This window comes from Mobula birostris, unplaced genomic scaffold (assembly GCF_030028105.1).
Source record: "Mobula birostris isolate sMobBir1 unplaced genomic scaffold, sMobBir1.hap1 scaffold_619, whole genome shotgun sequence".
Lineage (NCBI taxonomy): Eukaryota > Metazoa > Chordata > Chondrichthyes > Myliobatiformes > Myliobatidae > Mobula > Mobula birostris.
Window position 1 is genome coordinate 135526 of NW_027278339.1, and position 19025 is coordinate 154550.

The 19025-nt window shown below is 53.9% G+C and overlaps 1 protein-coding gene across 1 annotated transcript in view; it reads left to right on the forward strand.

Moving 5' to 3' along the window:
- The first annotated feature begins 2734 nt into the window (after nt 1-2734).
- Nucleotides 2735-19025, forward strand: part of LOC140193615 (capping protein, Arp2/3 and myosin-I linker protein 3-like) — a 59585-nt gene continuing 43294 nt past the window's right edge. Inside the window, exons 1-6 of the mRNA XM_072250773.1 lie at nt 2735-2906; nt 10318-10515; nt 12503-12594; nt 16177-16227; nt 17058-17117; nt 18352-18470. Of these exons, the coding sequence (XP_072106874.1) occupies nt 2735-2906; nt 10318-10515; nt 12503-12594; nt 16177-16227; nt 17058-17117; nt 18352-18470 (692 nt within the window). The remainder of the gene's footprint in view (nt 2907-10317; nt 10516-12502; nt 12595-16176; nt 16228-17057; nt 17118-18351; nt 18471-19025) is intronic.

Sequence of the window (19025 nt, forward strand, 5' to 3'; positions counted from 1 at the left end):
GAGCATGGGGGAAAGGAAGTGACGCGTCGGGTGGGCGGGTCCGCAGTCGGAGACCCAGAGCTGGCGGAAGTGACGCGTGAAGACGACGCGCGGGGCGTCAGGCGAGGTCTGGCTCCTTTGCGATGAAGGACAGACCCGGGCGGGGAGGGGCGGGGTCAGGTTGTGATCGACACATGGAAGGACCAATAGATGACGCGAGGTAGAAGGGGGCGGGGCCTAGTTGGCGGAGAGCCCTTCGGCCCTTCGGGACTGGACAGCTCCGGAGACCAAGAGAGGGAGAGGGAGACTGCAGTGTGGTGTCAACTATTTAAACTAGTGCTCAAACCCCAACCAAACCAGTGATTAAACTACTAACTGAAATAGTAATGAAACCCATGATTAAATAACTAAGTAGGCTCAGAAACACAAGAAAATCAGCAGGTGCTGGAAATCCAAGGCAAAACACACAAAACACTGGAGGAACTCAACAGCCTCGGTGGAAATTAATAAACGGTCACGTTTCAGGCCAAGATCCTGCTAACTAAGCTAGCGATCGCACCCCTAACTTAACGTTCAACAAAATTAGTATTCCGAGTGGCTCCGCGTGGTGTTGAACGTGTTGGGACCTGCCCAGTTTACGGGGAGAGCCGCGGACTCGGCCCAGTACATCCCTCCCCACCAGGGCGATCTGCTTCGGGAAGCAACATCTGGCCAGGCCATCTCCTCGTAGCTCCCATCGGGCAGGAGGTACCGAAGCCTGACGCCCCTCACCAGCAGGTTCAGGGACAGCTACCACTCGGTTCCTGTACCAGCCCAGCACAGCTCTGATCACTGCCTCCAACGCTGTCCTCTTTTGCACTAATTCATCAAAAAATTATTCAGCGCAGAATAGACTCTCCGAGCCCAGTAACCCCAGATTTAACCCGAGCCTAATCACGGGACAATTTATCATAGTTTACATACCAACCGGTACGTCTTTGGACTGCGGTAGGAAACCGGAGCACCCGGGGAAAACCCACGCGGTCACGGGGTACAGCGGCTGGAATTAAACCCGTGTTTTCTTTACCATAAACAGCCCTGCTGACCACTACACTACCGTGCTTATTACTTATTTTTAACATGTAATTTATGTTTGATTCATGTTTTTTCTTGCGGATGTTGTGCGATGCCGAGAACGCTTTGCACGACAATGGGCCCCTTTGTTCAAATTGTGTTTTCTTGTAAAACAAATGTGTATAATTAACATTTAATTTCTGTTTTTACTTGTGAATGCTGCGCCTTTGAAGCTCCGCGCCTGCAAGTTAGCCTTTCATTGCACCTGTGCACACGGGCTTGCACATCTGACAATAAACTCGACTTTAACTCTGAAACGTCCGGCTCACTGCGAGATCCTTCTCCCCCTCCCGTCACCCAGTGTCAGAATCTGGATTATGACCACCGGGTCAGAATATGTAAACTTTGTTGTTTGGCAACAGCAGTACAGCGCATAGAAGTACTATCATCTGCAAACAAATTAGCAGAACAAACAGAATGGGTAGCGTAGTGGTTAGCGTAGCGGTTTACAGCATGGGAGCCCCGGGTTCAATTCCCACCGCAGCCTGGAAGCAGTTTGTACGTTCTCCCCGTGACTGTGTGTGTGCGTCCTCCGGGTGCTCTGGTTTTCTCCCACAGTCCGAACTGTGTAGGTCAATTGTCATAGTGAATTGGGGTTAAATCAGGGGAATAAAATAAGATTATCATAGATTATGAGGACACGCAGTCCTCTTTTATTGTCATTTAGTAATGCATGCATTAAGAAATGATACAATATTCCTCCGGTGTGATATCACAAAACACAGGACAGACCAAGACTGAAAAACTAACAAAAACCACATAATTATAACATATAGTTACGACAGTGCAACAATACCATAACTTGATGAAGAACAGGCCATGGGTACAGTAAAAAAGTTCAAAGTCTCTCGAAAGTCCCACATCTCACGCAGACGGGAGAAGGAAGAAAACTCTCCCTGCCATGCCCGGTCACAGTCCGACTCTGAGTCGTCCGAAAACTTCGAGCTCCGATCAGCCCTCTGATACCGAGTACCGAGCACCATCTCTGCCCAACCCTTCGACCCCAGCCTCGGTCGCCAGCAGCAGGCAAAGCCGGGGATTTTGGGGCCTTCCCTCCGGAGATTCTTGATCGCACAGTAGCAGCGGCAGTGAACCGGGCATTTCAGAAATTTCTCCCGATGTTCCTCTGTGCTCCTCACGTCTGTCTCCATCAAATCAGAATCGTGCACGGCATCCTACTTACAAATACGATATCATTTCACCGGAGAGGCCACGCGCGCTGCGTCGTGCCACCATCTTCTCCTCCCGCCAAATAAAATTTGCGCCAAAAGACGGAATGATGAAGTGGTGTTGACAGGTTCATGGGCCTTTCAGAAATCGGACGGTGGAAGGGAAGAATCTTCATGCTCCTGTACCTTCATCCCTGAAGGCAGGAAGGAGAAGTGGGCATGTCCCAAATAGCAAGGGTCCTTCAGGATGGATGCTGCCTTTCTGAGGCATCAGTTTTTGAAGATGACCTCGATGAGTTGAACCCGTGAAGAATGCTACGCAGCCTTTTGAGATCCTCTGCACTGGAGCCTCCACACCAGACGGTGAAGCAACCAGTCAGTCTACTTTCAAGAATGTTTGGTGTCATACAAAATCTCCAGGAAAAAAAAAGGCCTAATAATTAGTGCTTCATCGTGATTGCATCCATCGGGGCATGATCCTCTGCGATGCGGATGCCCAGGAACATGAAGCCGCTCACCTCTCAGTGAGGGCTGGCGCGTGTTCTCCTGACTTCCTGATGTCCGCAATCAGCTCCTTTGTCTCGTTGGCATTGGGTTCTCAGCGGAAAGTGGAAGGGATTGAGAAATTAGATGGGGTCAATATCGGTTTATGATTGTCACGTGGCTGGATTCGAACCGGGGACCATTCGCTTCGAAGTCCGGTGGTGATGCCTCTACACCGCCGTTTATACAGATCAAATCCTTACACAGTGCAAGGGAAGAGAACGATGGAGTAACGCAGAATAAAGTGTACAGTCACAGGGAAAACGCAGAGCAGGCAGGCAGTTAGGTGCAAGGTCATAGCGAGGGAGATTGGGAGATCAGTACTCTACCTTATCACAACAGGAGCTCATTAAAACAGTGCGGCAGGGACCGTCCTGGGGCCTGGTGGTGGTGCTTTCAGGCTTCGGTATCTGCTGCCTGATGGGAGGGTGAGCAGAGTACATTTTGGGGAAGGGGGTTTTTTTTTATGCCGGACGCTTTCCCAAAGCAGTAAGTACGTACGGCCCATGTGTGCACTACTGCAAGGAAAAACTTTGTACATAGTATCCGAGACACAATATTCGTCAGAAAAATCTAAACTTAGTATAAACCATGCACAATTTTACAAGAAAGAGGATAATTCAAACACAGACAAAATGGATTACGGAGCAAGGTGATCAGGGCGTGGTCGTCATCGGGGCCGTGCTCATTGGTTGAAGGGAAGTTGCTGTTCCTGAAACTGGTGGTGAGGGGCTTCAGGCTTCTGTACCTCCTGCCCGGTGGGGGCTGTGAGAAGGTGGCCTGGCCCAGATGCTAGGGATTTTTGATGGTGGACATTGCCCGCTCGAGTCGAGGAAGTGCCTCCCGACAGTGAGGAGGGATCTGTTAGGCTGACACGTTCCTGCTCATTTGAATGGCCGTGTTAGGCAGTCAGGACCCTCCAACGGGACATCTGTACACGTTTGGGCGGGAGAGTGAGGTGAGCAACGGGACCTGATTCAGTCCCACTGGCTGCAGGTCCAAGGCCCTTCAGCCCACTCGTGTCCCGTGCTGGCTCTTGAGGGCCCTATCTCCTCGACCGGTTCCGTCTCCCGGACCGAGGTCCATGTCATTGGCACTCCCCCCTCCCCCATTCCAGGACAGAACCTGCAACACCACAGTCCTCGTGAGAGCCTCTGCATCCTCCAATACTCCCTCAGGCAATCTCCTCCAGGTTACCTAGCCCTTTGTTGGTGGGAGGAGGGGAGGAAGAGGAAATGTCCCCTCCTTGCCCCCCCCACCCAAAACACACCCCTTTTCTGCTCTCAGACACCCCGGACCACTGTAAGGGGGTACATCCATCACTGTGAGTCCTGCCGAAGGGTCTCGGCCCCAAAACATCGACTGTCTGACTTTTCCATAGATGCTGCCTGGCCTGCTGAGTTCCTCCAGCATTTTGTGTGTGTGTGTGTCTGTGTCTATGTCTGTCTGTCTGTCTACTGTGTGCAGTTCCGGTTGGCCCAATACAGGAAGGTTTAGGGGGGCTTTGGAGAGGGTGCAGAAGAGGTTCACCAGGATGCTGCCTGGATTAGAGAGCGTCTGCTATAAGGAGAGGTTGGACGATCATTGTTTTCTCTAAACCAGAGGTTCCCAACCTTTTTTATGCCATGGACCAATACCACTGAGCAAGGGGTTCATGGACCCCGGGTTTGGGAACATCTGGTCTGGTGCATGGGGGCTGAGACAAGACCTGATGGAGGTTTATAAGATGATGAGAAGCAGAGTTAGAGGAGGCTGTCCGTATCGTTATCACACGATGGGAAAGTCCAGTCCCAGACGGGGTGCATTCAAGGTGAGAGAGGTAAGTTCAAAGATGTATGGGGTTAGATCCTTTACACAGAAAGAGTCATTATTAGAGCAACGGAGGTGGAAAGAACCAGTAACTTTAAATTCCTTATCGTTCACATATCAAAGAATCTATCTTAGGACCGGCATGTGATTGTAACAAAGCCTCGACTGGTTTTTTTTAGAAGTTTGTGTAAATATGACACTTCACCACAAAACTTTGTTTGACCACCTTCTGTAGACGCACAGCAGAGAGTTTCCTGACTGGTGGTGTCGCAGCCTGGTTTGCAAACACCGAGGCCTGGAAATGGAAGAGGTGGACACAGCCCAGCCCATCGCAGGCAAATCCAGCCCTCCGTGGAGCACATTCACGCGGAGCACTTCCGCGAACCCGTGGAAGCAGAGGGCAGGGTGCGTGAAGCCGATTTGGAAATCAGGGGGAGTTGGTTTGCCTGGGGGAAAAGGATTGTCCTGTGAGTTCATATAAGACAAAATGGCTTCTTTGGTGGTTGCGAGGGAAGCAGGAATTCTGGGGGATTTGTGACTGGAATGGAAACGCTTTCATGTAGAGATACAGAACGGAAACAGGCCCTTCTGGCCCAATGAGCCCTGTGCTGCCCCACTCTACCCTTGTGACCAATTGACCTGGTAACCGGCATGTCGTTGGACGTACTGGAATGCCCAGAGGAAACCCATGTGGTCACGGGCAGAACGTACAGACTCCATACAGACCGTGGTGAGAGTTGTAGCCGGGCTGCAGGCACTGCCACAGCTGAAGGCAGAAAGCGATATTCCTCATCAGAGACCACCCCCCCCCCCCACCATCCGAGCCTTGTCCTCTTCTCCCTCCCGCCATCAGGCTGGAGGTACAGGAACCCTTAGGTGCTACGCCATCAGGTTCAGGAATGGTTGTTACCCCACAGCCGCCTGAACTGGCGTGGGTAGCTTCACTCACCCACTTCTCTGAGCTAATTCCACAACCTACAGACTCACTTTCAAGGAGCCTTGACAACTCGTGTTCTCAGGATTTTTACATTTTCTTTGCACGCTGTGTCTTTCTTCTTTTCCCTCTTCCTCTATTCCCCACGCTGGCCTCTCACCTCTTCTCACCTGCTTATCACCTCCCCCTGGGTCCCCTCCTCCTTCCCTCTCTCCCATGGTCCACCCTCAGGTTTCTTCCTCTCCGGTCTTTGACCTTTCCCACCCTCCTGGCTTCACCTATCACCTTCCAGCTATCCTCCTTCCAACCCTCGCACTTTTCTATTCCGTTCTCTTCCCCCTTCTTCTCCAGTCCTGAAGAAAGGTTTCGTCCTGAAACAACAGACTGTTTATTCATTTCCATGGATGCTGCCCAACCAGCTGAGATCCTCCAGCATTTTATGTGCACGGTTCTGGATTTTCAGCGTCTGCAGAACCTCTTGTGTTTATGGTTTGTTAGTCTTAGTCTAATTGTGTATGGCTTTCCATAAATTCTGCTCTTTTTCCTGTTCTTGACTGTAACATACAAGGGGTGCTTGATAAGTTCGTGGCCTAAGGTAGAAGGAGTCAGTTTTAGAAAACCCAGCACATTTATTTTTCAACATAGTCCCCTCCTATATGTACACACTTAGTCAGCGGTCGTGGGGCATACGGATCTTGGACCTCCAGAAAGTGTCCACAGCAGGGGTGATTGATAAGTTCATAGGTAGGAGGAGGTGAGTTATACAGCTGTCGTTACATGCACATGCAGTTCAACTCTTTTGAGTGATTATGCAGAAAGTTTGAAGTTAATAACGCATCAGGGGTGATTGATAAGTTTGTGGCCTAAGGTAGAAGGAGATGAGTTATTAAGTTCAAACTTTCTGCATTTTCACTCAAAGAGTTGAACTGCACGTGCATTTAATGAGAGCTGTATAACTCATCTCCTCCTACCTTAGGCCACGGACTTATCAATCACCGCTCGTATATATACTTTGATAATAAATTTACTCTGAACTTAAAACATTAATGTGTAGGGAATGGATGTGGCCTTTGCATAGGCCAAAGTGATTAGTTTAATTCGGCTTTGAGTTCAGCACAGACATTAGTCATAGTCATACTTTATTGATCCCAGGGGAAATTGGTTTTCGTTACAGTTGCACCATAAATAATAAATAGTAATAAAACCATAAATAGTTAAATAGTAATATGTAAATTACACCAGTAAATTATGAAATAAGTCCAGGACCAGCCTATCGGCTCAGGGTGTCTGACCCTCCAAGGGAGGAGTTGTAAAGTTTGATGGCCACAGGCAGGAATGACTTCCTATGACGCTCTGCGCTTATCTTTTCAATTTGAGTTAGATATGGCCCTTGTGGTTACGGGGATCAGGGGGTATGGAGGGAAGGCTGGGGCGGGGTTCTGAGTTGGATGATCAGCCATGATCATAATAAATGGCGGTGCAGGCTCGAAGGGCCGAATGGCCTACTCCGGCACCTATTTTCTATGTTTCTATGTTTCTATCTCGGTGGAATGAGTCTCTGGCTGAATGTACTCCTGTGCCCACCCAGTACATTATGTAGTGGATGGGAGACATTGACCAAGATGGCATGCAGCTTAGACAGCATCCTCTTTTCAGACACCACCGTGAGATTATGGGCCAAGGGGCCTGTCCTGTGCTGTGTTCTGTATTCTAACCCCTCATCACTGTTTATAACGCATTTCAGTTCTCTCCTTAGAACAGCTGTGGCCTCTCCTCGTACTCTTCTCCCCCCTCTGCTGGGAATCTTAGACACCAGAGATCCTACTGGTGCTGGAAACCTTAGGTAGCGCTCAGTCAGTACGGCGGTGGTGGGGGGGGATCTCAGCAAGTCAGGCAGCACCTACGGGGGCAGGATAAACAGCTGATGCTTGGCCGAAACCCTTCATCAGGGCTGAAAGGGAAGGGGGCAGAGGCCAGAAGGAGGAGGGTGGGACGGAGGGGCAGGAGTGGAAGCTGGCAAGGAGGTAGGTGAGACCAGGTGAGCCGGAAGGGAGCTGGGGAAGAACTGGGAGGTGAGAGGTGGAAGAGATAAGGGGCAGAAGAAGGAGCAGGGAGCGGACGATGGGGGACGGGGAAGGAGGACGGGAACGGAGGAAGGTGATGAGAAGGGAAGGGGGAGGGAATCCAGATTAGGAGCAGAGCGGGGAGAAGGAGGAAATGACTGGAAGTTGGAGAAATCGACGTTCGTGCCATCAGGTTGTACACAGGCTCGGGCAAACCCTCTGCACTGTCGTCAGTACAATCCTATCCTCTCCACGGTGTGCTGGGCAGACCTGGAAACAGTGTCTGAGCCACAATTTATCTTCCCACAAGCCTGTCCTCGGTCCACTTCAGCCCAGCCCAGTAACCCATCTACAGCAGGAATTGGGAAGGTTGCAATATAGCCCACCAACAGCAGCCCCCAGACCAACTGAAGAATCTAAACTGCAAACAATATACTTACTTCTTTCAAGCCTTTTAAACATCTTAGACTCACAAGACAGTCCTCAATTGAATCAAAACTCCTCGACACCGTGTCACCCTTTCTCCCCCACATACCTCCCCGTCTCTGTGAACCTCTCCCCCCACTACAACCCTCCCTGTCTCCATGACCCCCTCCCTCCCTGTCTTTGTGACCTCCTCCTTCCTATTTTCATGACCCCTTCCCTCCCCCCCACAGCTTCCTGTCTCCCTCATCCCTTCCCACCCTGTCACTGTGACTCACCTCCCTCCCCTACAACCTGCCCACCTCCATGACTCCTTCCCACCCACGCCTACTCCCGCACCCCTCCCTGTCTCCAGGACAACCCTCCCTCCCCCCTTCTCTGACAACTTTCCCGCTCCTGCAAAGCCTCTCTGTCTCCAGGAACCCCCTCCCTCCCCGTCTCTGTGAACCTTTCACTCCCCTATGCACCTCCCCATATCTGAAATAGCCTCCCTCCCCTATGCCCCATCTCCGTAACCCCTTCACTCCATAAACACATCTCCCCCTCCCTGTCTCCATCAACTCCTCCATCCCTTTAAGAATAAGGGGTCGACAATTTAGAACGGAGTTGAGGAAAAACTTTTTCACACAGAGGGTTGTGATTCTGTGGAACGCTCTGCCTCAGAAGGCAGTGGAGGCCAATTCTCTGGATTCTTTATAAAAGGAGTTAGATAGAGCTCTTAAAGATAGCGGAGTGAAGGGATATGGGGAGAAGGCAGGAAAAGGGTACTGATTGTGGATGATCAGCCATGATCACAGTGAAATAATGGAACTGGCTTGAAGGGCTGAATGGCCTACTCCTGCATCTATTGTCATCACCTACACACCTCCCAGTCACTGTCAGCCCTTCCCTCCCCATCTCTTGTGACACCAACTTCCCCTCACTTCTCCCTATATCGTTCACCTGCACCCCTCCTCTTCAGTCGTGCTTTTCTGAGGTAGTTTGTGACTCTCTCTGTGGCTGTGGTCACCAGTTGAGCACACCGTTACTTGATAAGGTCAATTTGAAATGCGGAAATCAGAAAATAGAACCACAGGCTGAGAACCAGCAGGAATATATTTATAGTCTGAAGCTCCCTCTGTAGCATTCAGTCACGCACTCCTGGGTCAGACGCAGAGTGAAGCTCCCTCCACACTGTCCCATCGCACACTCCCGGGGTCAGACACAGAGTGAAACTCCCTCCACACCGTCCCATCACACCCTCCCGAGGTCAGACACAGAGTGAAACTCCCTCCACACCGTCCCATCACACACTCCCGGGGTCAGACACAGAGTGAAACTCCCTCCACACCGTCCCATCACACACTCCCGGGGTCAGACACAGAGTGAAGCTCCCTCCACACCGTCCCATCACACACTCCCGGGGTCAGACACAGAGTGAAACTCCCTCCACACCGTCCCATCACACACTCCCGGGGTCAGACACAGAGTGAAACTCCCTCCACACCGTCCCATCACACACTCCCGGGGTCAGACACAGAGTGAAGCTCCCTCCACACCGTCCCATCACACACTCCCGGGGTCAGACACAGAGTGAAACTCCCTCCACACCGTCCCATCACACATTCCTGGGGTCAGACACGGAGTGAATCTCCCTCCACACCGTCCCATCACACACTCCCGGGGTCAGACACAGAGAGAATCTCCCTCCACACCGTCCCATCACACACTCCCGGGGTCAGACACAGAGTGAAGCTCCCTCCACACCATCCCATCACACACTCCCGGGGTCAGACACAGAGTGAATCTCCCTCCACACCGTCCCATCACACACTCCAGGGGTCAGACACAGAGTGAAACTCCCTCCACACCGTCCCATCACACACTCCCGGGGTCAGACACAGAGTGAAACTCCCTCCACACTGCCCATCACACACTCCAGGGGTCAGACACAGAGTGAAGCTATCATTCTCTCCCTCCCCACTCAATCTCCATCCTTCCTTCCATCTCTCACCACTCTCTCCCTAATTTCCTTCCCTTTCTCATCCCTTCCTTCACTCCCCCTCACACATTCCCTCCCTTCCCCTTCCAGATCTCTCTCTCCCTTCCGTCTCCTTTTCTCCCTCTCTCTTCTCCCTCCCTCCTTTCTGTCTTTCTCTCCCTTCCTCCCACTCTCCTCTTTTTCCCTCCGTGTCTCCCCTCCTCCCTTCTCTCTCTCTTCCCTCCCCCTCTCCCGCTCCCTCCCTCCCTCCCTACGCCCACACGCCGTTTCCGCTGCTCTCTCTCTCTACACACACACACTGAGGGTGCGGAGCGGCGGAGCGGCGCTGCGGGGACGCGGAGCGGCGGGACGGAGGCGGCGGCAACGGCGAGGCCGAGCGGAGAGACGGCGGCGCCGGCCGGGGAGACAACGGACGCTCGGAGCTCCGGTCAGCACCAGGAACAGCTCCGAGCAGTGACAGACCGGCCATGGACCGCAGCGGAATCCCAGCCGATGTGCAGGGTGAGGGCGGGTAGAGAGGGCGTCTGTCCGGCGGCCAGACCTTCTCCTCGTCCCCCACCCCCTCGCCTTCCATCACCATCGCCATGCCGATCGTCATCCCCGTGTGATCACCCTTCCTCCCCACAACCGTGACCCTCTCTCTCCCCGTATCTGTGACCCCCTCCTTCCCCTACAAACCTCCCCATCTCAGTGACCTCCCCCCGTATCTGTGACCCCCTCCCTCCCCTACAAACCTCCCCATCTCAGGGACCCCCCTCCCCGTATCTGTGACCCCCTCCCTCCCCTACAAACCTCCCCATCTCAGTGACCCCCCCCCCGTATCTGTGACCCCCTCCCTCCCCTACAAACCTCCCCATCTCAGGGACCCCCCCTCCCCGTATCTGTGACCCCCTCCCTCCCCTACAAACCTCCCCATCTCAGTGACCCCCCTCCCCGTATCTGTGACCCCCTCCCTCCCCTACAAACCTCCCCATCTCGGTGACCCCCTCCCTCCCCGTATCTGTGACCCCCCCTCCCCTACAAACCTCCCCATCTCGGTGACCCCCTCCCTCCCCGTATCTGTGGCCCGTCTCCCTCCCCTACACCCCCAAAACCGTGACCCCCTCCCTCCCATACACCCCTCCCCATCTCAGTGACCCCCCTCCCCAAAACCGTGACCCCCTCCCTCCCCTGCAAACCCCATCTCGGTGACCCCTTCCCTCCCCATATCTGTGACCCCCTCCCTCCCCTACAAACCTCCCCATCTCAGTGACCCCCCGTATCTGTGACCCCCTCCCTCCCCCCTACAAACCTCCCCATCTCAGTGACCCCCCCTCCCTCCCCTGCAAACCTCCCCATCTCGGTGACCCCCTCCCTCCCCGTATCTGTGACCCATCTCCCTCCCCTACACCCCAAAACCGTGACCCCCTCCCTCCCATACACCCCTCCCCATCTCCGTGACCCTCTCCCTCCCCTACGCCCCTCTTCATCTCCGTGACCCCCTCCCTCCCCTACACTCCTCCCCATCTCCGTGACCCTCTCCCTCCCCGTATCTATGACCTCCTCCTTCCCCTACAAACCTCCCCATCTCGGTGACCCACTCCCTCCCCGTATCTGTGACCCCCCCTCCCCTACACCCTCCCCATCTCGGTGACCCCCTCCCTCTTCTACACCCTCCCTAAAACCGTGACCCCCCCTCCCCTACACCCCTCCCCATCTCGGTGACCCTCTCTCTCCCCGTATCTGTGACCCCCTCCCTCCCCTACACCCTCCCCATCTCCGTGACCCCCTCCCTCCCCTACAAACCTCCCCATCTCAGTGACCCCCTCCCTCCCCTGCAAACCTCCACATCTTGGTGATCCCCTCCCTTTCCAACACCCGTCTAGCTCCAGTACACCCCTCCCTGTGTCTGTGACCCCCTCCCTGTCTCTATGGCCCTCTCCCTCTCATCCGCATCTCCTCGTCTCCGTGACCCCTCTCCCTCCTCTAACCTCTCCCCTCTGTGACCCCCTCCTCTACACCCCTCCCCATCTCTGTGACCCCCCTCCCTCCCCTAACCTCTCCCCTCTGTGACCCCCTCCCTCGTTCTCTGTCCGTCAAAACCCCCCTCCCCCCTGCACAGCCCTGGACTTGTGTTCCAAAGACCTTTTGTTTCTCAGAGGCCGTCCCTGTCAGACTGTGTGGTCAAATCAGGGGAGGAACCCTGCAGGTGGAAAGTCCCGTTCAGTCTCGGAACTCGGACCCCTGCTGCAGAACACAGTCCCGTACAGAGGAACACAGACCGCTGCTCCTGAACACCGCCGATAAACGCAGACCCCTATCCTAAACACAGACCCCCTGCTCCTGAACGCAGATCTGTGCACATGAACACAGACCCTGCTCCTAACCACAGAGCCATGGTCCTGAACGCAGATCCCGGATCTTGCTCCTGTTCTCAACATTCCCTCATCACCCTCCATCCCTCGCCGCCCCTCGGTCCTGACTTCTCACTGATCTCCTTCTCTCGCAGATGGGATCCGACGATTCTTCGCCCCGGACCGGGTGAGTCTGCGCCGGGTGAAGCTGGAGGTGAAGACCGGCAGGCTGGAAGATAGGGTGATGGTGAGGCACACACTGCAGACCCCTGCATCTGCTCTTCCGACCCCAACCTCACCCCACCCCATCTTCCCCCCTTACCCCACCCCAACCTCACCCCATTCCACACCCCACCCCATCTTCCCCCCTTACCCCACCCCAACCTCACCCCATTCCACACCCCACCCCATCTTCCCCCCTTACCCCACCCCAACCTCACCCCATTCCACACCCCACCCCATCTTCCCCCTTACCCCACCCCAACCTCACCCCATTCCACACTCCACCTCATCTTCCCCCCTTACCGCACCCCAATCTCACCCCATCACCCCCTTACCACACCCCAATCTCAACCCTCTCCAATCTCACCCAACCTCACCCCATTCCAACCTCATCCCATCTCCCTCCCTCGCCACACCCCAATCCCACCCCATTCCACATCTCACCCCATTCTAACCCCACCCCATCTCCCCACCACACCCCAATCTCAACCCCTCCAACTTCATCCCATTCCACACCCCGCCCCATCTTCCCCCTCACCACACCCCAATCCCACCCCATTCTACATCTCATCCCAATCTCAACCCCCTCCAACCTCACCTCATTCCAACCTCATCCCATCTCCCCAGCACACCCCAATCTCAACCCCCTACACGCCTCGCCCCTCAATTCCCCACCTGCCACTACCCCTCCCCTCTCTCTTACCCCTAATGCCCATTCCCCCCACTCTCTTTAGCAAGGCCTTCGACAAGGTCCCACATGGGAGGTTGGTGGAGAAGGTCAGAACAGAGTGAGGTAGTAAATTGGATTGGACATTGGCTCTGCGGGAGAAGCCAGGGAGTGGTAGTAGAGGGTTGCCTCTCTGACTGGAGATCTGTGACTAGTGTAGTGCCACAGGGAACCGGTGCCAGATCCATTACCATTTGTCATCTATATCAATGATCTGGGTGATAATGTGGTTAACTGGATCATCAGATTTGCAGATGACACCAAGATTCAGGGCACAGTTGGCAACGAGGAAGATGATCAAAGCTTGCAGCGGGATCTGGACCAGCTGGAAAAATGGCCGATGGAATTTAATGCAGACAAGTGCGAGGAGTCGCACTCTGGGAGGACAAACCAGGGAAGGACCTACCGAGTGAACGGTAGGGTATTGAGGAGTGTGGTAGAACAAAGGGATCTGGGAATGCAGATCTATTACTCCATGAAAGTGGTAGACAGGGTCGTAAAGAAGGCTTTTGGCACGTTGGGCTTCATAGATCAATGAGTACAGGAGATGGGATGATATGTTGAAGCCGTAAGAGATGATAGTGAGACCAAATGTGAAGCATTGTGTGCTGTTCTGGACACTACGGATAGGACAGATGTCAATAAGATTGAAAGAGTGCAGAGAACGCTTACAAGGATTTTGCTAGGATTTGAGGACCTGAGTAACAGGGGAAGGTTGAACTCCCTGGTCCTCCAGGGAGTGAAGGAGATTGAGGGGAGATTTGATAGAGGTGTGCAAAATTATGAGGGGTATCGAAAGGGTAACTGCCCGCAGGCTTTTCTCTTCACTGAGGTTGGGTGAGACTAGAACTACAGGTCATTGGTTAAGGGTGAAAGATGACATGTTTAAGGGGAACATGAGGGGGAGCTTCCTCACTCAGAGGGTGGTGAGAGTGTGGACGAGCTGCCAGTGGTAGAGGTTGATACGGGTTTGATTTCAGTTTTAAGAGAATTTAGGGTAAGTACATGGGTGGGGGGGTATGGGAGGCTGTGGTCCAGGTGCAGGTCGATGGGGAGTGGGCAGAATAACAGTTCAGCATGGAGTAGGTGGGCCAAAGGGCCTGTTTCTGTGCTGTAGAGCTCCATGGCTCAAAACGACTCTCTCCTCCTCTTTCCCACTCGCTCCACCCTCACACCCCACTCACCCACTCTTTCTCCCTCTTTCCCTCATTCTCTCTCACACATTCTTGCTCCCTCTCTCTCCCATCTCTCTCTCTCTCTCTGCCACTCTTCCTGTCTCTCTCTCCAACCTCTCCCCTCTACTTCTCTCTCTTCCCTTGTCACTCCCCCATCTTGCCCCACCTATCCCCTCCTTCCCCCCTCTATCCCACACTCTCATTACCCCCCGCCCCACTGTTGCCCATGCTGTCATTCACTCTCTCTCAAACCCTCCCCACCCTCTCACCAGCTATCCTCCCTCTCCCCCCTCTCCACCCGTCTCTCCCCTCTCATCCCCCTCTCCCCCTCTCTTCCACTCTCCTCCTCTCCACCTCTCATCCACCCTCTCTCCCCTATCATCCCCCTCTCCCCATCTCTCCCCCTTTCTCCCTCTCTGCCCTCTCTCCCACGCTACCCTCTCCCTCTCTTCCTCTCTTGCCCTTTCTCCTGTTTTCTCACCGTTTCTCTCCTCATCATCCCCTCTCAACCCCTCATTCCATTCTCTGCACCTCTTTCCTCCATCTTTCCACCTCTTTCCTCCATCTCTCTCCGTCTTTCTCCCTCTCTAATCCCTCCTCTCCCCCGACCCTTCTCTCTCTACGCTGCTCCCCTGTTGTCCGTGCAATCATTTGTCTCTCTGCCCCACTCCTCACTCAGCCTTCCTCTAAACATCTCTCTTTCCCTCCTCTCCTTCTCCCTCGCCCCTCTCTCCTCGTCTATCCCCCCACACTGTCTACACACCCCCTGGGTCCCCTCTTGACTCTCTGTCTTTCACCGCGCTCTTCACGCTGACTCTGTGCTCCCCCACCGCCACACCCTCTCACTGATGTGCAGACCGAGTGTGAGCAGCTCAGACACAGAGCACCTGCACGATGCTCTTGTGGTTGTGGAGAGGTGAGGGGCCGAGGGTGGGTGGTGTGAAAAACCTATTTGGGTAAGAAGATATTTCTGCAACGGCCTGTGTGGTTTTAGCAAGTACATCACACACCCCAGGGTTAAACACAGAGTGAAGCTCCCTCCACACTGTCCCATCACACACTCCCGGGGTCAGACACAGAGTGAATCTCCCTCCACACTGTCCCATCACACAATCTCGGGGTCAGACACAGAGTGAATCTCCATCCACACCGCCCCATCACACACTCCCGGGGTCAGACACAGAGTGAATCTCCCTCCACACCGTCCCATCACACACTCCCGGGGTCAGACACAGAGTGAGTCTCCATCCACACCGTCCCATCACACACTCCCGGGGTCAGACACAGAGTGAATCTCCCTCCACACCGTCCGATCACACACTCACGGGGTCAGACACAGAGTGAACCTCTCTCCACACCATCCCATCACACACTCCCGGGGTCAGACACAGAGTGAAACTCCCTCCACACCGTCCCATCACACACTCCTGGGGTCAGACACAGAGTGAATCTCCCTCCACACTGTCACATCACACACTCCCGGGGTCAGACACAGAGTGAGTCTCCATCCACACCGTCCCATCAGACACTCCTGGGGTCAGACACAGAGTGAATCTCCATCCACACCGTCCCCACAAACACTCCTGGGGTCAGACACAGAGTGAATCTCCCTCCACACTGTCCTCTCACACACTCCTGTCTCAGACACTGAGTGGAGCTCCTCAGGGGATTAAAGAGACTCTGACTGTTTCTTCACATTCTGCAGGTGCTGACTCGCTGGCGGATGTGTCTCTTCTGCCTGAGGGTTCCTGTGAAGGTAAGCACTGACCACTACTGAGAGTTAGTTACCCCTCCGAGCGCCCGGACCAGACACCAGCCTGTAACGACTCCTGGGGATCAGTTATTCTGTATAAAACCGCCTCCCCAATCACCTGTCATAGATCCCAGAGTGGATTCCGTTTCCAGGATCTGTTATGTGAATCTCCCAAATCACTGGATCAGATCCCAGTGATCAGTTGTTTCATATATACATATATATAAATTTCCCAACCACCTTGATTGCATCTGAGTGTAACCCACTGTACTGATGGGGAAACTCTCCCAAACCACTTCCAGGGATTTGTCATTCACTCTGTAAGTATTCCAATAACAGATCCTCGGAGAGTCTCAATCGCCTGTGGTGGGGTGGAGAAACGTCTCTACCAAAGGAGGTGTAGGATGCTCCTTCCCTCCGCTTGCCAGCAGGTCACCCTTGGGTGAGGTGTAGCACCTGCTTAGCCCCCGATCAGAGTCATGTGAAGCCATGGGAGCAGGTGGTGGGTGGTCGTACGAGCAGCCGGTGCAGATCACAGGTCCTGGTTATGCGACCACTGACACCAGGCAGACAATCTCTGAAGAGTATTGATCATGGCTGGGGTCACCCGTCTTCTAAAGACACTGCCCAGAAGAAGGCGATGACGAACCACTTCTGTAGAAAAATTTGCCAAGGACAATCATGGTCATGGAAAGACCGTGATCGCCCACATCATGCGACACGGCGCATGATGATGATGTCATACAACACGGCACATAATGATGATGATGAAATTCCTGAATCCTTGGATCAGATCCCAGCCTGTAACTCAATCCCCGGAACGTGTATTTCAGATCGAGAATTCCTTCAACTTCCTCGAAATACAGAACCTCACTCCACTGAATGTGGATCAGGTAAGCAGTTTCCTGTATCTAACCCACCTTCAGGGAGTGTGTAACGGGACGGTGTGGAGGGAGTTTCACTCTGTGTCTGACCCCGGGAGTGTGTGACGGGACGGTGTGGAGGGAGTTTCACTCTGTGTCTGACCCCGGGAGTGTGTGATGGGACGGTGTGGGGGGAGTTTCACTCTGTGTCTGACCCCGGGAGTGTGTGATGGGACGGTGTGGAGGGAGATTCACTCTGTGTCTGACCCCGGGAGTGTGTGATGGGACGGTGTGGAGGGAGTTTCACTCTGTGTCTGACCCCGGGAAGAGTGTGATGGGACTGTGTGGAGGGAGTTTCACTCTGTGTCTGACCCCGGGAGTGTGTGATGGGACGGTGTGGAGGGAGATTCACTCTGTGTCTGACCCCGGGAAGAGTGTGATGGGACTGTGTGGAGGGAGTTTCACTCTGTGTCTGACCCCAGGAGTGTGTGATGGGACGGTGTGGAGGGAGTTTCACTCTGTGTCTGACCCCGGGAGTGTGTGATGGGACGGTGTGGAGGGAGATTCACTCTGTGTCTGACCCCGGGAGTGTGTGATGGGACGGTGTGGAGGGAGTTTCACTCTGTGTCTGACCCCGGGAGTGTGTGATGGGACGGTGTGGAGGGAGTTTCACTCTGTGTCTGACCCCAGGAGTGTGTGATGGGACAGTGTGGAGGGAGTTTCACTCTGTGTCTGACCCCGGGAGTGTGTGATGGGACGGTGTGGAGGGAATTTCACTCTGTGTCTGACCCCGGGAGTGTGTGATGGGATGCTGTGGAGGGAGTTTCAGTCTGTGTCTGACCCCGGGAGTGTGCGATGGGACAGTATGGAGGGAGTTTCACTCTGTGTCTGACCCCGGGAGTGTGTGATGGGACGGTGTGGAGGGAGATTCACTCTGTGTCTGACCCCGGGAGTGTGTGATGGAACGATGTGGAGGGAGTTTCACTCTGTGTCCGACCCCGGGAGTGTGTGATGGGACGGTGTGGAGGGAGATTCACTCTGTGTCCGACCCCGGGAGTGTGTGATGGGACGGTGTGGAGGGAGATCCACCCTGTGTCTGACCCCGGGAGTGTGTGACGGGACGGTGTGGAGGGAGATTCACTCTGTGTCTGACCCCGGGAGTGTGTGATGGGCGGTGTGGGATAGTATGCCTCATGCATGGATGAGGGGGTGAAGGGCCTGGTTCCATGCTCTATAACTCTGACTCTCTCTGTCCTGGCTGCAGCTGGCTGTCGAGACAGGAAAGGGATCGTTCTGCCTGTGTTTTGAGAGTGCACACCACCTTAACCAGCTGGTGGATCACATCAACTGCGCCCTGAGCAAGATCTTCCCGGCATCCCCTTCGTGAGTGACTCTCTTCCCTCTGCCGGAACGGGTCAGTCTGTGTCTCCTGTGGGTGGTGTTGTACAGAATCCTGGAATCATCAGGGTGCTGACCCCTCCCACAGCCACTCAAGGTCAAAGTTCAGTTTATTGTCAGATATCGTCATAGGCTACACAGCACAGAAACAGGCCCTTCAGCCCATCTAGTCTGTTCTGCCACGTCCCGTCAATATAGTCCTCCCTACCCCTCCCATCCATGTACTCCTCTTAAACTTCTCTGAAGTGTTGAAATCGAGCTCACGTCCATTTCTACTGGTGGCTCTCACCACCCTCTGAGTAAAGAAGTTCTTGTCACATTTCCCTTCAACCTTTCACCTTTCACCCTTAACCCTTGACCTCTAGTTCTAGTTTTCCAACTTGAGTGGAAAAAGCTTGCTTGCATTCACCTTCCTATACCCTTTATAATTTTGTATACCTCAATCAAATCTCTTCTCAATCTTCTACACTCTGGGGAATAACTCCCAACCTATTCAATCTTTCCCTATGCACCAGATCCTCAAATCCTGGCAACGTCCTT